General features: G+C 38.1%; 1 protein-coding gene across 3 annotated transcripts in view; it reads left to right on the plus strand.

Moving 5' to 3' along the window:
• The window catches only part of PPEF1 (protein phosphatase with EF-hand domain 1), a 148,052-nt gene that overhangs the window by 61,535 nt on the left and 64,388 nt on the right, over window positions 1-22,129 (plus strand). For all 3 annotated transcript variants that reach the window (XM_055393683.2, XM_055393686.2, XM_055393685.2), the window contains 3 exons: window positions 1,946-2,073; window positions 5,477-5,537; window positions 14,842-15,002. In XM_055393683.2, coding sequence (XP_055249658.1) covers window positions 1,946-2,073; window positions 5,477-5,537; window positions 14,842-15,002 — 350 coding nt within the window. The remainder of the gene's footprint in view (window positions 1-1,945; window positions 2,074-5,476; window positions 5,538-14,841; window positions 15,003-22,129) is intronic.

Below are 22,129 nucleotides of genomic sequence, written 5' to 3' on the forward strand. Positions count from 1 at the left end.
GAGTTCTATTATGCTTGGTGAACAGAGAGCCCCTGAGATGAGAGTTGGTTGATTATGACAATGACTTTCCCACAGAAGAGACTTTTCAGGTGTGCTGGGCTGCACATAATGATATGGTGAGAACACTTGAGTTTTCAGATTTTGTACTGCCAATTACTTGCTTTGTGATATTGGATGTCACTTGATTTCTTCTCCCTGTGGTTTTCCCCTGTAAAGGTAATGATACTTGACCTTATGCCTATTTTCTGGGGTTTTCTGGAAGCTGAGTAATGAAATGACAGTCTCTGGAACCTGACAGCCTTGGAGAAGTTCCTAAACAGACACCCTCAGATGACTAGTGTATACTCGTTGTACCACAGCAGTACTAAACTGGGAGGCTGGATCGCTGCTTTCCGAACTCAAATTGTTCTTGTTAGAGTCAACTCTTAATTCTTATGTGCTAACTGGGAAAAATTATAGCCTGAATAAAAGGAGCCAGCTGGTGTTGATTACTCGTCACTCTAAAAGTTGAGAAAGGCATAAGAGACTATATTTTAAATCTCATTATCTCTCACCTGATTTCTGTCTTCAAAGCTGTGAAGCTGCAGGATGGTTCAGAGGCTCCCAGCCCCAGAAGAAAACCAGTGTGCCTGAATAATCTACAAGCAAGACAGTACTTGTCACTATAGTTGCCATTTATTTATCAAGTGTTTTACACTGGGCATTGGACTTAACTGTTAACCTACGGTATCTCATTTCATCCTCATAGTAACTGCGGAGAAGGCAGTGGCACCCCACTCCAGTGCTCTCACCTGGAAAATCCCATGGACAGAGGAGCCTGTAGGCTGCAGTCCATGGGGTCGCTGAGGGTCGGACACGACTGAGTGACTTCACTTTCACTTTTCACTTTCATACATTGGAGAAGGAAATGGCAACCCACTCCAGTGTTCTTGCCTGGAAAATCCCATGGACGGAGGAGCCTGGTGGGCTGCCGTCCATGGGGTCACACAGAGTCGGACATGACTGAAGCGACTTAGCAGCAGCAGCAGCAGTAACTCTGTGAAGGAGGGTGGGTATTCTTTTATCAGTTGAATCACAGGTGCAGAAGGAGGAGTGAATCATACTTCTCAGTATGTTGTACATTGTCATACTGGTCTGTGCAAGACCGTTTCTTATGGTAGTTCACTAGCTTATTCCCCTTTAACCATGTACGCTATGCTCATTCATTTACCTACCCCTCACAAATTACCGATCTCTTATTTTTAGTATCTTTTCCTTTCTGTATATTCTTATGAAGCATATCTTGTGGTTTCATGTGTTGAAAATTTGTATAAAGTGGTATGTTATATTTCATTCTGTCTCTAATTTTCTAATAACTGTTCTGACTGAAGTGCCATATTTTTAAGACCCATCCACATTGTGATATGTTGCTTTCAGTTGTGGCATAATACTCCATGGTGTGCATCCACCACAATCACATCTTCTCCTTCCTAGCAATGGACAGCCAGCCTGCATTGGTGTCAAACTCCCTATTGCCACCAACAAAGAATTATTGTATCCCTATATGTCTCCTTTATGACCTGTGTGAGAATTGCTTTGGGGTATATAGGGAAGGATGGAATTGTTACTTCATAGGGCATGCATAGACTTCATATGCCTAAGTAGTGCCAGAGAAGGAAACTAAAGCTGTGAAAGCTCTAATAACTTTCCCCAAATCACATAGACAGTAATCAGCAGAGATAGGATTCAAAAATTTACTCTGATGGCTGTGTCATCGTTAGTCCTATTTGAGACTTGAGGACATTGTACAAAAGCATAAAGTTACATCTTATTGTCTGTAGTTTTTATGGTCTTAGAACCTAGGAATCCAGGTGGACTGATTTTTTTTCTGAAGCACTTATTGTCCCCCCTCCATAGCTCCATAGTAACTGTTTTTGTTTGTCTTTCATATCCTGTGGGTCTGCAGCACTAAAAGCTGCATTGGTCATACAGAACTGGTACCGAGGTTACAGCGCCCGATTGAAGACCAGACAACGCTATGCCCTCACCATCTTCCAGTCCATTGAATACGCTGATGAGCAAGGCCAGTTGCAGGTCTGTTTTGCAAGCTTGTCTCTTTTGATAAAATGCTTCTCTTTACTCCTTTTGTTGAAAGCATGAAAGGTTGAGTCCATTTTAATAGCAGAGGAACCTTGGTGAAAGACTTTTATAGTGGACATAGTGACATTGTTTTGGAACTAGCTATTTAGAGAGTATGATTTGGGAACAGGATGGTGTTTTTCAGTTCTGAAGTTCATATTTTTAAGCTGCTAGATGTCCAGTTAACTAATAAAAAAACGGTCTTATTCTTTTTTTCAATATGTGCCCTAATAGTAAAGTTGCTACTTCATGAAGTAAAATATACTTTAAGGAGTTAAATAAATGGAAGTATTTCCTGGGGTCAAATGTAGGAAAATTCTAGAAGAAAATATAGATGGGTGGAGAAAGACTTTTTCAGGCTTGCAAAAGCAATATGTAAATCCAGCTTTAACAATAAAAAGATCTCAGAAAGATCTATAATATATTTGTTAATGAAAAATCAACTTATGGAACAATATGAAGAATTTTATCCCATATATGTGGAAGAAAATGCAACATACAGTAAAAGTTTGGAAAATGATATACAGTAAAGTATTTACTGTGTCTATTTCTGGGAAAAAGTGTGGTATTGGTAGGTGGGAGGGGACTTCTCATTTTTATTCTGTATCATTTGTATTTTTCAACAATCGTATATTTATAAACGTATCACACAATATAATTTAAATAAAATGTTATATAAAAATAATAAATATAATTAAAAATAATTAAAATTTCAAAAAGAATTGAAGAAATTACTGGATTTATTCTTGGTAGCTATAAAAATTATATACAATGATTTAGTCAGATATTCCCTTAGCAGTTCATAGCACTGACTGTCCTTTTAAGCACTGTAGAATATAGTGACGGAGATTAAGGGAGAGTGAGCTCTTAAATTGATATGCTGTATACACAAATGTTCCAGTATTAGTATATTCTTTAAATATTGGGTCTTTTTTAATAGCAAATTTATCAGGGTATAATTCACCCATTTAAAGTAGACAATTCAATGGCCTTTAGTTTATTCACAAAGTTGTGTAATCATCACCACAATATAGTTTAGAATACTTTCATCACCACCCGCTTCAACGACAAGAAAAACCTCTATACTCATTAGCACTCACTCCCCATTCCTGCCCTCTGCTCCCTGGCAACTGCTAATCCGTTTTTTGTCTTTATGGATTTGCCTTTCGTGGCCATTTCAAATAAATAGAGTCACACAGTATGTGATCTTTTGCAACTGTCTTCTTTAACTGAGCATAATGTCTTCACGGTTCATCCATGTTATAGCATGTGTCAGTACTTCATTCCTCTTTATTGCTGAACGTTATTCTGTTGTATAGATCTAGGACATTTTGTTTATCCTTTCCTCAGTGGATACATCATTTGGGTTGCTTTGACTTTTTTTTTGTCTATTATGAATAATGCTGCTATGAATATTTGTGTGCAAATTTTTCTGTAAACGTATTTTTTTCAGTTCTCTTAGATATATAACTAGGAGTGGAATTTCTGGGTCATCGAGTAAGTTTGTGTTTAACTTTTTGAGTAATTACTAAACTGTTTTCCAAAGCAGCTGCACCATTTTACATTCCCACCAGCAGTGTATGAAGGCTTTAATTTTGCCACATCTATGTCAACATTTGTTATTATTTATGTTTTTGATGATAGTCATCCTAGTATATGTGAAGTGGTGTCTCATTGTGATCCCTCAGTTCAGTTCAGTTCAGTTCAGTCGCTCAGTCGTGTCCGACTCTCCGCGACCCCATGAATCACAGCACGCCAGGCCTCCCTATCCATCACCAACTCCCGGAGTACACTCAAACTCATGTCCACAGAGTCGGTGATGCCATCCAGCCATCTCATTCTCCGTCATCCCCTTCTCCTCCCGCCCCCAACCTTTCCCAGCATCAGAGTCTTTTCCAGTGAGTCAAATCGTCGCATGAGGTGGCCAAAGTATTGCAGTTTCAGCTTTAGCATCAGTCCCTCCAATGAACATCCAGGATTGATCTCCTCTAGAATGGACTGGTTGGATCTCCTTGCAGTATAAGGGGCTCTCAAGAGTCTTCTCCAGCACCACGGTTCAAAAGCATCGATTCTTTGGCGGTCAGCCTTCTTCACAGTCCAACTCTCACATCCATACATGACCACGGGAAAAACCATTGCCTTGACTAGACGGACCTTGGTTGGCAAAGTAATGTCTCTGCTTTTTAATATACTATCAAGGTTGGTCATAACTTTCCTTCCAAGGAGCAAGCGTCTTTTAATTTCATGGCTGAAATCAGCATCTGCAGTGATTTTGGAGCCCCCAAAAATAAAGTCTGACACTGTTTCCACTGTTTTTCCATCTAATTCCCATGAAGTGATGGGACCAGATGCCATGATCTTTGTTTTTTGAATGTTGAGCTTCAAGCCAACCTTTTCACTCTCCTCTTTCACTTTCATCAAGAGGCTTTTGAGTTCCTCTTCACTTTCTGCCATAAGGGTAGTGTCATCTGCATATCTGAGGTTATTGATATTGTGATCCCTATTGACTCTTAATTGACAAATCCATTGACAGCTTCTTTAAAATCATGCATTTTGGTGTTTGTATGGATGGTTTTCCTTCCTGGATCTACTCCCAGATTGGTACGGTTCCTTAGTGTTCTCTCTTCATAGGAGATGAGGCTTGGCAGTTATTTGTGCTGTATACATGCAGGTCTTCGCAGATAATTTGTAGTCACAGAGGCAGTGTCTTGGTGATGGTTGGAATGCTGGTAGATTTCCATCTTTTCTTCCTCCCTTTCCCAAATATATTTGACATTTAAGAATATCTCTTACTCTCACCATCAAAAGAAGAACATAATGGAAAAAAAATCTAGTAGCTGTCTTAGATTGGTTTCTTAGAATCAGAGTCTGAGATAGGGCTTCTTGAGAGTGACTTCCTGAGAGGGTATTCACAGGAAAAACCTGTAAGGGAGCGTGAAAAGCAAGATGGGACGGGGGGAAAAGCTAGGCAAAAATATGGTTTCTGGAAAAGTCTGACCTCAGCCTGATCCTGTTGGGAGATCTGAAGTGTGAAATGTGTCAGATTGTCCCACCAGTGGCAACGGAGGCGGTGGTCTGGGCTGTGATACCTTTGCTTTAGTTAGTCATTTCCTATGGGCAGTTGCCCAGGAGGGGGATATCTGATGTCTTAAGCGACTCTGTGGGGGTAGTACTGCCCATCGTCCGAGGAAAGTCCTGGGGAGGAGGAGGGCCGGTAAAGACGGGACCCAGTAGCATCTATGGCAGCTTGGAGATGAGAACCTCGGAGAGGTAAAGGGGACTCGCATGGAACACCAACGTTTGCCACGGTACCTGTTTGGGGTTCATTAATTGATCGGTGTGTTTTTATTTTGTACAGCTCTCCAACTTCTTCTCCTTCATGTTGGAAAACTATACACGTGTGCAGGAGAAAGAGCCAGGTAAGTAGAAAGTCTAGTCTTTTGAAAAGCAATCATTAAATATTGAATTGTCTCATCAAGGAATGTGAACTCTGAAAATGGGAGAACACTAAGAAATTAAAAAGATATTGTCTATGTGACACCGAACAACTGGTGAAATCAGTTCAACTGGCTTCCATCCATGATTGATGTCAGCTAAATTGACCATTTAGTTTTTTTATTAAAAAAAGAATTAGATTTCATTCTACATTAGTGTGTTGAGTGTCTTCTCTGAACCACAGCCTACTGATGTACAATAGTAACTTAATAAAGACGATCTTATTTTTTATCCACAGAACTTTTGTGCTGAGAAATCACAATATCTTGAATATTTCATGAAACAGATCTGAGGGGGTATGGAAGATTAAACATAGAGGGCACCATCATGTCTCTGTTTTCTCCATAGCTAGCTAGCTATCTGTCAGTCTATCTATTTATCTGTCATTTATTTAGTCATTCTGGAATGATGACTAAATAAATCATTTCAGATATAGACAATATAAGTGTGATTCAAAATCATTATAAAATTATAGTTATTCACAAGTGATGTATTCCTCTGCAAATTAATCTGCCTGTTGTTATTGTCAAGGTAGACACTTGACTTAGAAACCTATTCTTCTTTAATTTGGATCAGCCATTTTTTGCTCTAGTTAAAATGTGTATGACATCTGAGAGCATCTTTTAATCTATTGGGTGCCCTTCAAAGTGGCAAAAGGATGGTGTTTTAATGGTATGCTCTGAGCTGAGTACATATGTGTGAAACTAATTGAAGCATTTAATGATCTGTAGAAGGTTTCTGAATGGTAGAATAGCCAAACTGGAGGAGTGGGGAGTGGGTGGAAGTGGGCATTTTGCCATTTTTTTTCTTTTAGATAATTACAATTTGAAGACAGTTTTCTGTGCTTTGTGTTCTTTGGCAAAAACATTTCTGAGAGGAAATATAATAATGATGAAATGAAATAGCCCTCTTTCTGTTAATGACCTAATATTTTAATCTGGACTATGCATCAGAATCACTGAATGGAGATTTGTAACTACAGATGGCTGGGTTCCAGTACAAAGATATTTACTCAGGCTCTGTATTTTTTAAAAATCTGCTTTTAAAAAAAATTCTGTAAGTGATTTAAAAGTATTTTTAAAATTTTATCAGAGAAGGGGACAGTGGTTTATAATCTTATGTAAACTTCTCTGGAAGAAAAGCATACACATTACAGAAAAGTACACAAATGATAAATATATAGCTTAATAAATTTTCTCAGAGTAAACTCAGCCTTGTAACACGCCCCCAGAACAAGAAGTGGAACATCATCATAACCACAGAAACCCCCTCCCGTCTTCCTATACTCACCACCCGGTCCCTGCACCCCGTCACTACTTTTCTGCTTCCTAGGTTAGTTTGGCTTGTTTTTTAACTTCTCTGTATAAATGAAAGCATATAGTTTTGCTTCTTTTACTCGACTTTGTATTTGTGAGAGTCATCCATCTGATCATTCTTATTGCTGAATAATAATTAGTTTTATGAATATACCAAAATTTATCCATTCTACTGTTTATAGACATTTGAGTTGTTTTCAGTTTTGATAACTTAAATGGCACTACCATGCACATTCTTGTACCTGTCCTTTTTAGTGAACACATGTATTATTTTCTTTTGCTGTATATTCATTTTCAGTTTGAAACTCCAATACTTTGGCCACCTCATGAGACGAGTTGACTCACTGGAAAAGACTCTGATGCTGGGAAAGGTTGGGGGCGGGAGGAGAAGGGGACGACGGAGAATGAGATGGCTGGATGGCATCACCGACTCTGTGGACATGAGTTTGAGTGTACTCCGGGAGTTGGTGATGGACAGGGAGGCCTGGCGTGCTGTGATTCATGGGGTCGCGGAGAGTCGGACACGACTGAGCGACTGAACTGAACTGAACTGAACTGAATTGCTGTATAACAACCACCTCCCCCCCACAAATTTAGTGCTTAAAAACAACTGCCATTTTTTTTTGCTTGTAATTCTGTGGGTTAGGCATTTGAACAGGTCTCAGTGGGGATGGCTTGTGTGTTGTCTGTGATCAGTTGGGCTCACTCAGCATAGCTGGGTTGGGGAGGGAGGTCCAAATGGTTTTATTCACATGCGTGGAAGTTTGATGTTAGCTATGAACTTGGATATCTCACTTTTCCTCATGCAGCCTCTGTCCAACAGTATTTCCTGGACTTCTTTACATGGCCTCTGGATCCCAGGAGGGCAAAGGGAGAAGCAGCAAGACCTGTTTGGGCCTCTGCTCACACAAAGTCAGTCCTGCCATATCCTCTTAGTTAAAACAAGCCACAGGACTAGGTGCAGATTCAAAGGGGTTGGGAAAGATCCATCTCTTGAAGGAGCAGTAGCAGCAGCATTCTATTGTGAAGGGATATGAACATAAGGAGGAATGATTTGCTGGGGACTCTTACTTATAAAGATGTACCACAGCCCAGGAAAGGAGATTTGCAGTTACAGGGCATACGTATGTTCAGCCTTATTCGGTACTGATAAACAGTTTTACAAAATTGTTGTTACAAGTTATACTGCCAACAGTGTATGAGAGTTCTAGTTGTTCAGTGTTTTCATCAACACTTGAAGTTATCAGTCCTTTTCATGTTAGCCATTCTGGTGGGTATGTAGTGATACTACATTTCTGCTTTAATTGGCATTTCCCTGGTGAGCAGAGAAGTTGCTCACCTGTTTGAATGTTTAGCAGTCATGTGGACATCTGGTTTGTCAAAATGTCTGTTCAGGTCTTTTACCCATTTTTCTTTTGGATTATCTGCCTTTTTCTTACCAATTTGTAGTATTCTGAATATGAGACTGTGAATCTTGTGTTAGATAAATTTATTGCAAATATTGATCCTCATCTTTGGCTTTTATCCATCCCCTTAGTCTTTAATCTTTCAGTGGTGTCTTCTGATGAGTAGACATCCTTGATTTTAATGTAGAACAGTTTTTTTCTTTTATGGTTAATGCTTTCTGTATCCTGCTTAACAAACCTTTGGCTGATATGAGTGTGTTTGTGTGTATGCTCATTTATGCAAAAATACAGAAGAAACCTACAGGATAAATCAGAAATGAAAGGCAATATTTACCTACAGGGAATGAGGGAATGGAGGGATGAGTGGGAGCAGGGCAGAAAGAACAGGTAGAATGGGGATTAGGTAGACAGGATGAGAAAAGAGTGACACTTCTCTGAGAATACCTTTTTTGTAGTTCTGATTCTTAGAAACATAGTAATATTTCACATCCCTAAAAAAAATAATTAAAAACAGGAAGAAAGAGAGAATGTAATTCCCAAATAGAATACACACTGTGACAAGTGAACTTAATTGTATTCAGTTCAGTTCAATCGCTCAGTCATGTCTGACTCTTTGCGACCCCATGAACTGCAGCACGCCAGACCTCCCTGTCCATCACCAACTCCTAGAGGCCACCCAAACCCATGTGCATCAAGTCGGTGATGCCATCCAACCATCTCATCCTCTGTTGTCCCCTTCTATCACCAGAAGGAGGTGGGGAAGAAACAAAATAACCAAAGTGACATCATTGAAAAACAGTGTTTTAACTATAAAATGCCTTGATGAGTTTTCATTTTTATTTATCCTGAGTGGGGTTTACTGAGCTTCTGTTATATCGAAGTTGATATTTTTGTCAGGTTTAGGAAATTTTCACCCATTAATTTTTTAAAATATCTTTCTTTTCAAGTCTAAATATCTTTCTTTGTGACTCCTGGTTTTAACTTACATTCCGTTCCATCGCTCAGTCGTGTCCGAATCTTTGCGACCCCTTGGACTGTAGCCTAACCAGGCTTCTCCATCCATGGGATTCTCCAGGCAAGAATGCTGGAGTGGGTTACCGTTTCCTTCTCCAGGGGATCTTCCCGACCCAGGGATCGAACCCGGGTCTCCCACATTGGAGGCAGACGCATTAACCTCTGAGCCACCAGGGAAGGCCCTAAAATATTTTAAATGTGGATGACTATGCCTATTTTTCTAGTTTTTTATGATTTGAATTTAAGAATGTTAACATTTCATAAATTTTGAATTTTTGACAAACTAACAAGGAAATTTTGATGCCTAGTACTTGAGAATAATTAAAAAACACAACTGCAAAGAAAATGTCCAAGTAGTTTACCTAATTTTTCCCACATTTATTTCATAATGTATCTTTTCATTGTGATTTGTAGTGCCTCTTTTATAATGTTCAATATATTCATTTAAAAATGTGTAATAGGATATATTTCTGGGTTGTCTGTTATCTTATACATCTCTCTGTTATATAGTCCTAGAATCATACTGATTTAGTTACTATATGTATCAGAAAAAGAGATTTACAGATTATTGCTATATGTTAATTTCACTTTAAAATTTTTTTTCCAGCTTTATTAAAATATAATTAACACATAATCTTACATACATTTAAGGTGTAAGGTATGATGATTTAATATATGCTTATATTGCAAAATGATTATCGCGGTGTTAGTTATTTAATAATACATGCATCAAAGACAGTTACAATTTTGTGTGTGTGGTGAGAACTTTTAAAATACATTCTCTTAGCACTTTTTAATATGCAGTAGAATATTGTTGACTAGAGTTACCATGCTGTACATTACTCTAGGTTGCTTTCTGTTTCCCCTTTTTTGTGGGAATGTCCCAAATGTACCTAGGCCTGTTTGGCGGAAGTGCTGTGACCCCTAAGCAGGATATATTTAGGGACCACAAGGTCACTTTAACATTTCCAGATATGAGGGCCAGATTAATGGTTTTAACTTTGAGCCACCGAGTACCCTGAGATATTCTAGGTGTTCCACAGGTGAGAGGTGATCTGCATGTCCTACTGCTTCCTCAAAACTAATCCATAGGACTTGATGGGGAGACTCTACACATCCATTCCCTGGCTGCTTTTTCACATCAGCCTCCTCCCACAGGTAGAAAGCCTATACATATTAATAGCCGCTGTTTAAACCAGAGGCTGGTGGAAGTGGGGAGTGGGATGGAGTGAGTGGAAGTGTTATTTTGACTTCTGTTTCTGCTTCCTAGATCAATCAAAATGTCCTGTCAAACCAGGTATTTTATATTTTTTGTTGCTGTCATGAATATTTTCCCCACTATCTCACCCTAATGATTATTAGTAGTATTTAATAAAGCTTTTGGTTTCTGTTTATTTTGTACTATGTTACTATTTGCAATAACATTAAATAATATTTTTTATTATTACTAATATTTAGTAAATACCATGTGCCATGTCTTCAAGTGCTTCAGATATATCATTTCATTTAGTTTTCATGACAAACCAGTGGAATTAATATTATTATCTGTCTTTATAATACTAAGTCTTATAAAGGTAGTCTCACAAAGTTACTCATCTTATCAGTGGTGGAGCTGTGGTTCAAACCAGTGAGATTAACCTCTGTATTATTTTAATTCTGCTATCAATTCTGTAAGTTTTTCAGTTGATTTCCTTGAGTTTAGATATTGAATCACATGGTCACAAGTAACTTTATTTTTGTATCTTTCTTTCCAATAGTCACTGCTCTTATTTTTGCTTCATGGTTTATTGTATTTGCTGGAGATAGCAGAACAGTGTTAAAATGAAACAGTGAAAGTGGGCATTTAAAAAACATATATTAAGGCGGTAGCCTTCCATTCCTAGCTGTCTGAGTTTTTTAAAAAATCAAGAACAGGTGTTGAATTTTAAAAAATGTCATTTTTGACATCTATTTAACTTACTGTATGTATGGACACTCAAGGTTTTAATCCAGATTCATAATTCAGAAATGAAGTAACTATAAACATGGTTCAGTTGGTGATTTTCTTTTTCCAGCAATGTCTGGAGCTTGTTTTCAAAGTGACATGTGTGTGTGTGTGTGTGTTTTAAATTATGGGCTTTAGATTTTTCCATGTCCAGATTTGAGTCTGTACTGGGTAAAAGAAAAGATTGTGTGTAGAGGGTATTTGTGAGGTATCTTCTTTAGAACAACTTGTAAAGGCATTCTGTTGTAATTCAGGATTTTATTATATTTAATTATTGTAAATTCATGTTGGTAGAATTGTAAACCAAATAGGTAAGGATTAATTCTAATTATATGTTTCACAAATATTCTTATGTTGCTGGCATTCATTAGATTATTATTACTGGTTACAATAGTTACAGCCCAGAAGGATAGTACTTAAATTAGAAATGTTAAAGCTTTTGATTGTTTTCATATATTGACCCACACTAACTACCCATGTTGGGAAGAGAATCTATGTTATTCTTTTTTATGTGGATAAAAAACAGCAGAAGGATTGTGACTTGATGTTTACTGATATTTTATATTGAGCAGTTTTGATTAAGAATTGGTTTAGGGAAATGGTGCTTTTGCGTATATTTATTACTGAACTTTAAATGAGGATCATCAGATGCATGAAAGGAAGGGCCAAATTGGATTTCTTTTAAAGAAGAAAACAATATTTTATTATGGTTTTAAATAATATGGCTGAGTTTTAATAACCAGAACTGATGGCATTGACATGATGTGTCACTTAGCTGATGAGAAAGGGAAATTTGACAGAACACTGGTGAAGGCAGTGATCAGGAAAAGAAAGTCACTTTTTGTTTATACCTCACCAGTTGGGATTACTCAGTTAGTTTTAAAATGATATAGTGAAACTACGGGTTGTTTTTGGTTTTGTTTGTTTGTTGTGTTTTCCCAAGAAGAGCTTACTTTTTCAGTATGTAGAGTTAAGAGGAAATGGTTTTTATTGTTTTGTTTTTAGTAAATTGCAATTCTAAGAAAGACTATCAAGTAGAAATGATCATTAAGATAGGTAGAATATTTTGGCTTTTCTGCCTACAAAATGAACCTGAGATGAAAATTTATGAAGATGCTCTGCATTTCTAGTTTTCAAACATAAAATGAAATAATTTAATTTTTTCAATTTTTTTCAAATTTCAAACCATATCCAAATGAGAAAAATAGCCTCTGCTGTATCTCACTGAAGACAGACATTGTTCCTCCTAAATTTAATTTCTTATAAAGTATCATCAACTGCCACCAAAAAATATTGGGGTACACAATAATTTAGAAAGCATTTAAAAATTACCAAATATAATGACTGTAGAAGGAAATTTCGTTTAGTTTTTAATTGTAATCTCTCATTCTAACTGAATCACAAAAAGCGGTGTTTTCTATCTATATCTGCTGACATCGTACCTTCCAAGCCTATAGAGAGCTTCTGATTAATGAGCTTAGTAGCAATTCAGTGTTAATGAATTGAAGAGTATGTTATCATCCTCACTGTCATTTATCTGTTACCACAATAATACTGTGTATTCAGTTCCGTTCAGTCACTCAGTCCTGTCCGACTGTTTGTGACCCCATGAGTCGCAGCAAGCCAGGCCTCCCTGTCCATCACCAACTCCCAGAGTTCACCCAAACTCATGTGCATTGAGTTGGTGATGCCATCCAGCCATCTCATTCTCTGTTGTCCCCTTCTCCTCCTGCCCCCAATCCGTCCCAGCATCATGGTCTTTTCCAATGAGTCAACTCTTTGCATGAGGTGGCCACAGTATTGGAGTTTCAGCCTCAGCATCAGTCCTTCCAATGAACACCCAGGACTGATCTCCTTTAGAATGGACTGGTTGGATCTCCTTGCAGTCCAAGGGACTCTCAAGAGTCTTCTCCAACACCACAGTTCAAAAGCATCAATTCTTCGGTGATCAGCTTTCTTCACAGTCCAACTCTCACTCCATACATGACCACTGGAAAAACCATAGCCTTGTATATTAAACAACCACAATAACTCAGTAGCCTGTAATAAATATTTCTTTCTGCTCACAAGTCTACAGATTAGTTGAACACTTCTACAGATCTTGGCAGACTTGATTTGAGAGTTTTTCAGGTCTTGGCTGGAGTTCACTCATGTGTTTGCAGGTCTGCTGGCTGGTGGCTTATCTAGGTGTCCTTGGCTAGGATGACTCAGATCTGTTCTGCATGATCTTGGAGCTTTCAGTAGACTAGCCTGGCTTTGTGGGAGTGGCATGCTTTCATGGAAGCATACAAGGCCCCCTGAGGCCTTGGCTTAGAACTGATACATAACATTCTTCAATCCAACTCAAGTCACAAACCCAACCCAGCTTCAAGGGCTGGAGAAAGAGGTTCTGAATGAGGGTGGCTACATAATCATTAAAAAAGGGCATGACTAGAGGTTGGAGTAGAGAATGGGGGATACTTTTGCAATCAGTCTGCCATATCCCTTTTCATCTTTCTCCACCTGATTTGGCCAGATTTCTCTTCTTGTTTCATAGGCAGTCTAGCAAGAAAGAGATCCTGGGTTTCAGCACCTACTGAAATGAGCAGTGCAGGTAGTCTGTTACACAGAAATTTCTCTGCCAGAGAGAGGCCCTTTGGGAATTTCTGCCTGTGGTTGGTCCTCTAACTTTATCTACTTTGTTACCAAGAAGAAAGAATCATCTGCTGTACTATGTCAGCAGATGTAGATACAAAACACTGCTTTTCATGATTCAGTTAGAATGAGAGATTACAATTAAAAACTAAATGAAATTTCCTTCTACAGTCATTATATTTGGTAATTTTAAAATGCTTTTTAAATTACTGTGTACCCCAATATTTTTTGTGCCATTTAATTTTCTGTGGATCCTGAAGAGTTACAGATGTTTGAATCAAATACAATGCATCTTCAGCCTTATTTGTAAAACTCTAAGATATTAGAGTGTGCCAAAAAAAAAAAAAAATAAGGTAGAACTAGAGCTGTGCTGTGCAGTCACTCACTCGTGTCCAATTCTTTGTGATCCCATGGTCTTCAGCCTGGCAGACTCCTCTGTCAATGAGATTTCGTAGGCAAGAATACTGGAGTGGGTTGCTTGTCATTTCCTTCTCCAGGGGATGTACCCAGACCAGGGATAGAACCTGAATCTTCTGCATTGGCAGACAGATTCTTTACCACTGAGCCACTTGGAAAGCCCTTCAGAGCATCAAAATACTTTGATCAGTTTTCTCTGTGCACCACCCTCTCTTCCCCACTAATGAACTCACTGCTTTGGTAAAATGTCCACCCAGGAAGGAATAATGATGATTCATGTGAATATACCTACTGATCTCAGAACAAGTCATTCCTTATGGTTATATGTGGGATATCTTGATATTTGTAACATTTAACACAGTGCTTTACATGGGCTAGATATTCAAGAAGGTATCAATTGTATTTTAAGTATGGGAATGTTGATTTTTGCCCCGCTTTCCTGTCTTTCCATTTCCAGGATTAGTAACTCGTCTTTTTGGTAGCAACATCCAGGACAAGGATAGACAAGACTATTTGGGGTTGATAGACGTCCCAGACTCCTACTGTGGTCCTCGGCTGCAATTTCCTCTCACTTTTACTGACATTGATTTACTTATTGAGGCCTTCAAGCAACAACAGGCAAGTGGAAACAGATACTGTCCTGATTCTTGTACATAACATGTGTTCAATAACTATCTATGAATGGATGAAAACACTACAGCCGAAATTCATTCCCTTGGGGAAAAAACTTCACATTGAGTAAGCACTACCCTCTGCTTTGTTTAACCCATTAAATAGAAGTTTCTTAAGGTGCACAAGAACCTCCTTTCTGTCTATAGGCTCACAGTATTTCCTTTTTCTGAGATGTAATTCACATACTATAAAATTCACCATTTTAAAGTGTATGATTCAGTGCTTTTTAGTATACTCACAAGATTGTGCAACAATCTCTAATATCCAATTCCAGAACATTTTCTTCGCCTCCCAAAGAAGTGCCACACCCATTACCATTCCCTCCTCCTCCACTCCAGGCAATCGCTGTTCTACTTTCTGTCTCTATGGATTTTTCTATTCCGAATATTTCATACAAATGGAATTATATAATATGTTTCCTTTTGTATGTGGCTGCTTTCCCTTAGCATAATATTTTTAAGGTTCATTCATGGCATAGTATGTTTCAGTACTCCTTTATTTTAATGACTGGCTAATATTCTTTTTTTTTTTTTGATAAATGCTGCTTATCAAGTTGAGGAAGTTTCCTTCTATTCATAGTCTTCTGAGTGGCTTTGTCATGAAAAAATGCTGGAATTTGTCAAATGCTTTTTCTGCATCAGTGGAGATGATTGTGTGTGTTTTTCCCCCTTCATTCTAGTAATGCTGTGTATTACACTGATTAGTTTTCTTATGTTGAACCACCCTTATATTCCTGGAATAAACCCCACTTGGTCATTGTATATAATTCTTTAAAAATTCTGTTGGATTTCGTTTGCTAGTGTTTTGTTGAGGATTTTTACATTTTATTCATAAGGGATATTGGTATTTTCTTTTCCTGTGGTGTCTTTATCTGGCTTTGATGTCAAGATAATACTGGCCTCATGGAATGAGTCAGTAATTGCTTCCTACTCGTCTGTATTTTAGAAGAGTTTGAGAAGGATTGGTGTTATTTCTTTAAATGTTTTGTAGAGTTCACCAGTGAAGCTCTTGGGTCTTGTACTTTATGATTACTGATTCAATCTCTGCTTGTTCTAGTTGTGTTCAGATTTTGTATTTCTTCTTTAGTAAGTCTTGATAATTTGTATGTTTCCAGGAATTTGTCCCTTTCATCTTTTTAAGTTATGTAATTTGTTAGTATGCAATTGTTCATAATAGTCTCTTGTAATTCTTTTTATTTCTTTTAGGTCAGTGGTAATGTCCCCATTTTCATTTCTGATTACAGTTATTTGCTTTTTCTCTCTTTTTTCTTGGCCAATCTAGGTAAAATTATCTCAATTTTGTAGCTCTTTTCAAAGAACCAACTTTTTGTTTTGTTGATTGTCTCTTTTATTTTTTGGTTCTCTTAATTATCTGCACTCTTGTTCTTCTTCTGCTGGCTTTCAGTTTAATTGGCTCTTCTTTTTCTAGCTCCTTAAGCATTAAGTTAGGCTTTCATTTGAGATTTTTCTTTCTTTTTGTAGGCATTTACAGCCATACATTTCTTGCTAAGCATTGTTTTCACTGTATCCCATAAGTTTTGGTATGTTATGTTTTCATTTTTGTTGATCTCAAAGTATTTTCTCATTTCCCTTGTGATTTCTTCTTTGACCCATCAGTTGTTCAAAAGTACTTTGTTTAATTTCCACATATTTGTGAATTTTCCAGTTTTCCTTCTGTTACTGATTTCTAGTTTCATTCCATTGTGGTCAGAGAAGATACTTTGTGTGATTTCAGTTTTTTAGACTGTACTGAGGCTTATTTTGTGGCCTAACGACTGTTCTGTCCTGGAGAATGTTCCATGTGCCCTTGTAAAGATGTGTAGTCTGCTATTGTTGGGTGGAGTATTCTGTAGATGTCTCTTCGGTATAGTTGTGTGAGAGGTATCTGAAGTTTCTTTTCTTTTGTAGTTTTATTTATTATTACTTTTATTAAAATTTTTATTTTTTTGGCCATACCATGCAGCATGTAGGATCTTAGTTCCCTGTCCAGTGATTGAACCTGTGCCCCTGATGTAGAAGTGTGGAGCCTTAACCATTGGACCACCAGGGAAATCCCCTGAAATTTCTCTTCTTTTAGCCTGTGTTCACTTAGTGTTTTGATAAGGATTTCCTTGAACACCAAGAGCCATTAAGAAAGAAAGAAAGAGAGATAAAGGCCAGAGGAAGGAAGGAAGGAGGAAAGGGGAAAAGAAAGAAGGGAAGGAAGAAAACTCTAATTGCAGACTGGCTCTGTGTTGGTGCACTCCTTTACCACTTAGCCTGACTGTTTACAAATCTATCACAGCCTTTGCTTTCTGCTTAGTGTGTTGCTCAGTTGTGTCTCTTTGCAACCCCATGGACTGTACCTCTGTCCTTGGAATTCTCCAGGCAAGAATACTGGAGTGGGTAGGCAGCCATTCTCTTCTCCAGAGGATCTTCTTGACCCAGGGATTGGACCTGGGACTCCTGCATTGCAGGCAGATTCTTTACCGTCTGAGCCACCAGGTGATCCACTGAGCCGTATTTAAGTTGCCTCTTTCTTGATTCAGCACTTCCTTGGTTGCTGTGAGCTTTGACTATTTTCCAGAGTTCTGATGAAGTTGGATCTGACTGGTTTGTTTGATCTATTTTTTTGGCTTGATTTTTCAGTGTTTCTGCAGGGGGATGGGATCTTGGAACTACCTGCTCCATTATTTTCTGACATCACCCCGAAACCATCACTTTGACCTTAAGGGCAAACCCTAGGAGTAAGAGTGAGTGAAAAGTACTGGCTCTGTAGGGTCTGAAGCAAAATTTTCAATCATCTAATTCCTAAAATTGAGATCATTCTGGACAGCTAATGCTCCTAGCCACCTGCCAAAAGAAAATATAAATCCTTTCTGTAAGAAAATAGGCTTCAAGTTATTTCTTCAAGTTTTCATATACAATATCCAGAACTTAATACAAGTGTTAACCAGGCATAGGAAGATGCAAGATTCACAAAAGAAAACTTAGGCGAACTACAAACAGTGCAAATAAACCTATAGAGTTTTTGGATAATGGCATTATCAGACTCAGACTTTAAAGTAAGTATGCTTAATATGCTCAAGGATATAAAAGATAAGACAAAAATCCAAGGAGCTCTGAAAAGATAGACAGTTTTGATTTTATAAAAATGAAAAGATTGTGTTGTTAAGGGAAGACAAAAAGATTCAACATAGTGTACAGTGTATTCCCACTTGTTAAACAAAATTAATAAGCATTATATATATATTTTGGTTTTAAAAAATTAAGATAAAAGTCACATAACATAAAATCGATTTTTTTAAACCAATTTAAATGAAGTGTATGATTCATTCAGTACAGTTCAGTTCAGTCGCTCAGTTGTGTCCATCTCTTTGCGACCCCATGAATCACAGTACGCCAGGCCTCCCTGTCCATCACCAACTCACGGAGTTCACTTAAACTCATGTCCATCTAGTTGGTGATACCATCCAGCCATCTCATTCTCTGTCGTCCCCTTCTCCTCCCGCCCCCAACCTTTCCCAGCATCAGGGTCTTTTCCAGTGAGTCAACTCGTCGCATGAGGTGGCCAGAGTATTGGAGTTTCAGCTTTAGCATCAGTCCTTCCAATGAACACCCAGGATCGATCTCCTTTAGAATGGACTGGTTGGATCTCCTTGCAGTCCAAGGGACTCTCAAGAGTCTTCTCCAGCACCACAGTTCAAAAGCATCAATTCTTTGGTGGTCAGCTTTCTTCACAGTCCAACTCTCACATCCATACATGATTAGTTTTTAGTATATTACCAGTGCTGTACAACCATCACCGTTGTCTAATTCCAGAACATTTTTATCATCCTCAAAACAAGCCTGGTACCCATTAAGCAGTCACGTCCCATTCTCCCTTCTCCCTAGTCCCTGTCAACTGCCAGTTTACTTTCTGTCTCTACAGGTTTGCCTAATCTGGACATTTATATAAGTGGAATCATATATAGCCTTTTATGCCTGGTGGCTTCTCCTTGGCATAATATTTTCAAGGTTCATTCATAATGTAGCATGTATCAGTACCTCATTCCTATTTTTGGTTGAATAATATTCCTTTGTGTGAATATAACACATGTTATTTAAAGAATTATGTGCTTATACATATGTTTGCATATTCATATGTAGTTATATTGATTTTTATAGGCTTGCAAGTACATAGAATATTTTTTGGAAAGCTAAAACAGTGGCTGTTCCTTGGGATAGGGAAAGGGGACTGATGTCTAGCAAAGAAGGAGAATTGCTTTTCATTTCAACTTTACAAAGAACTTTTCTTTTTCCGTTTAAAAACTAGTTGCTTTTTTTTCTTTTTTTGGCTATGCTGTACAGCTTGCGAGATCTTAGTTCCCTAATGAGAGCTTGAACCCACACCCTCAGCAGTGAAAGCATGGAGTCCTAACCACTGGGCAGCCAGGGAATTCCCTAGTTACTTTTTGAAAAAGAAAATCCTTTAAAAGTACTATTTTCCTCTCTCAATGCCTTTAAAAGAATGTGAGTATTTTATTTGAGTTGCCATTTAATCTTAATCTTGCCTGGAAAATCTCATGGACAGAGGAGCCTGGAAGGCTGCAGTCCATGGGGTCGCTGAGGGTCGGACACGACTGAGTGACTTCACTTTCACTTTCATGCATTGGAGAAGGAAATGGTGACCCATTCCAGTGTTCTTGCCTGGAGAATCCCAGGGACTGGGGAGCCTGGTGGGCTGCCATCTATGGGGTCGCACAAACTTGGACACGACTGAAGTGACTTGGCAGCAGCAGCCATTTAATCTGAATATATTTATAAGCATATAAACCAACATGAGTTAACTCTTTTGAGTAGTATTTAATATTGCAATTGTAAACACAATTATAATGCTATTGAAAGATAAGTACATTGGCTCTATAGGGACTAATATAACCAACGTGATTTTGGACAACTGAAAAAGGACCAAGAAAAACTATTTTCATAATAGGAATTTTCTATTGTTGCAATATATCCTCAGTGAATATTTGTTAATTTAACTTAAAACAACTGCCTTTTCAGGCAGCAATTATTCTTATTAATGCTACAGATAGTCCAAAAAGTCTACAGTGGCAAGCTAAGGTAACACTGAAGCCAGTTTTGGGAATCAGTAAATTAAATAAATGCCAATTCATATATTAGTAAATCATTTTATCAAAGTGTTTTGCCTGTTCCTTTAAAATGTGGCTAAAGGAAAGGTTGCATTCAAGATTTGACTCACCCTGTCAAGTTGAATAGATTTAAAATGCTTTTGTGGGGGGAATCCTTATCAATCCATTAGGTTTGGGGAGACAGGAAATAGGGCTTGCTCCCTACTAATCAACATCCAGGGGCCTTTCTCTTTCTTCCTAATTCTCACGTTGCTTCAAATCCTGCTTCCTGTTGTTGTTTTTTTTAAATTATTTAATCATGAAAATTCTCCAAACTTAAATATTTTTGATTAGAAAATAATTTCATTATTTTAATTGGAAATGGAAACTTCAGGACACCATGAGATAGGATTGTTCCAAAGGGTTCCATCTGTCCTAAATCCTATACCCAAAGCACTGTTGTTGTTATTTAGTCCCTAAGTTGTGTCCAGCTCTTTGTGACCCCATAGACTGTAGCCTGCCAAACTCCTCTGTCCATGGGGATTCTCCAGGCAAGAATACTGGAGTGGGTTGCCATGCCCTCCTCCAGGGGATCTTTCCAACCCAGGAATCAAACTCCACATCTCCTGCTTGGCAGGCGGATTCTTCACCACTGAGCCATCTAGAAAGCTCACCTAAAGCATTATCTGAACAGTATGTAGATAACAACCTCTCTTAGCCTCCAGTAATCTAAACCAGTCAGTGTTGTCCAATAGAAATATAATGTGATTCACATACATATTTAAAATCTTCTAGTAGTCAATATTAGTCTTCCTTCATAGCTCAGTAGGTAAAGAATCTAACTGCAATGCAGGAGACTCATGTTTGATTCCTGGGTCGGGAAGATCCCCTGGAGAAGAGAATGGCAACCCACTCCAGTATTCTTGCCTGGAGAATCCCATGGACAGAGGAGCCTGGTGGGCTACAGTCCATGGGGTGCAAGTCAGACACGACTTAGCAACTAAACCACCAGTAGTCAATATTATAAAAGCGAAAAGAAAAAAAGTGAAATTAATTTTAATAATGTGTTTTATTTATTCCAACATGTAAAATTATCATTTTAATATGTAATCATATTCACAGTTTTTAATGAGATATTTTACTTTTTTTTTCGTACTAAATCTTTAAAATCCAGTGTGTATTTTGTGCTTATATTGTGTCTCAGTTTTTACTAGCCCCATTTCAAGTGGTCAGTAGCCCCATGTGACCAGTTTCTACTGCATTGGACAATACAGGTACAAACATTTCTGACCATAAAGTGATGTTAACATCTGTTAAGTTTGCATCAGCTATATCATTTTTTGGATTATGTATTTGGAATATTTTATAATTAAAAAAGGAATGATAAAAAACCAAAAGGCCTGGAGGACAAAATCCAGTAAATCTGTTCAAAACAATGCTGTCATCAACACTGACTGGAGGAGACCAAGGAATGAATAGTCATTACAGGAGATAATCAGAATTGTTTACTTGACTTTGCAGTATGTTTTATACTTAGACTTGTATATAAATGTGCTTGCTGGCCTATACCCTCACATCTGTGTACCAAATACTGAGCCACAGCAGGGACACCTGGCTCAGGAGTCCCTTGAGGCTTGTCTGGCTGCCTTGTGAGATCTCCTAACCCAGCACCCCCACCTAACTCCCAGCCCGGGGGCAGGAAGTCGCACAGAAATGCAAAGAAGCCCCTCTTGAACAATGTTTCTCTCCCTCTCTTTCTTTCTCCTTCTCTCTTTTCCCTCCTTTTCTTTTATTTTTTATTTATGTTTTTGCCTGCGCATTTCTTAGGCCAGGGGAGTCTCCTTTTTTTCCTGTTACCTCTCTTGAGTTCTGAGGACCAAGAATCATCAGAAATGTTTTGTGAATGGGTGATGTCAATTAAGAACATGAGACTATAGACATGCTAGGAAGCATTCGTTCATTCAACTTACAAATCTCTAGT

Source organism: Moschus berezovskii, chromosome X (assembly GCF_049115385.1).
Source record: "Moschus berezovskii isolate FMDL1 chromosome X, NW_MosBer_1.0, whole genome shotgun sequence".
Lineage (NCBI taxonomy): Eukaryota > Metazoa > Chordata > Mammalia > Artiodactyla > Moschidae > Moschus > Moschus berezovskii.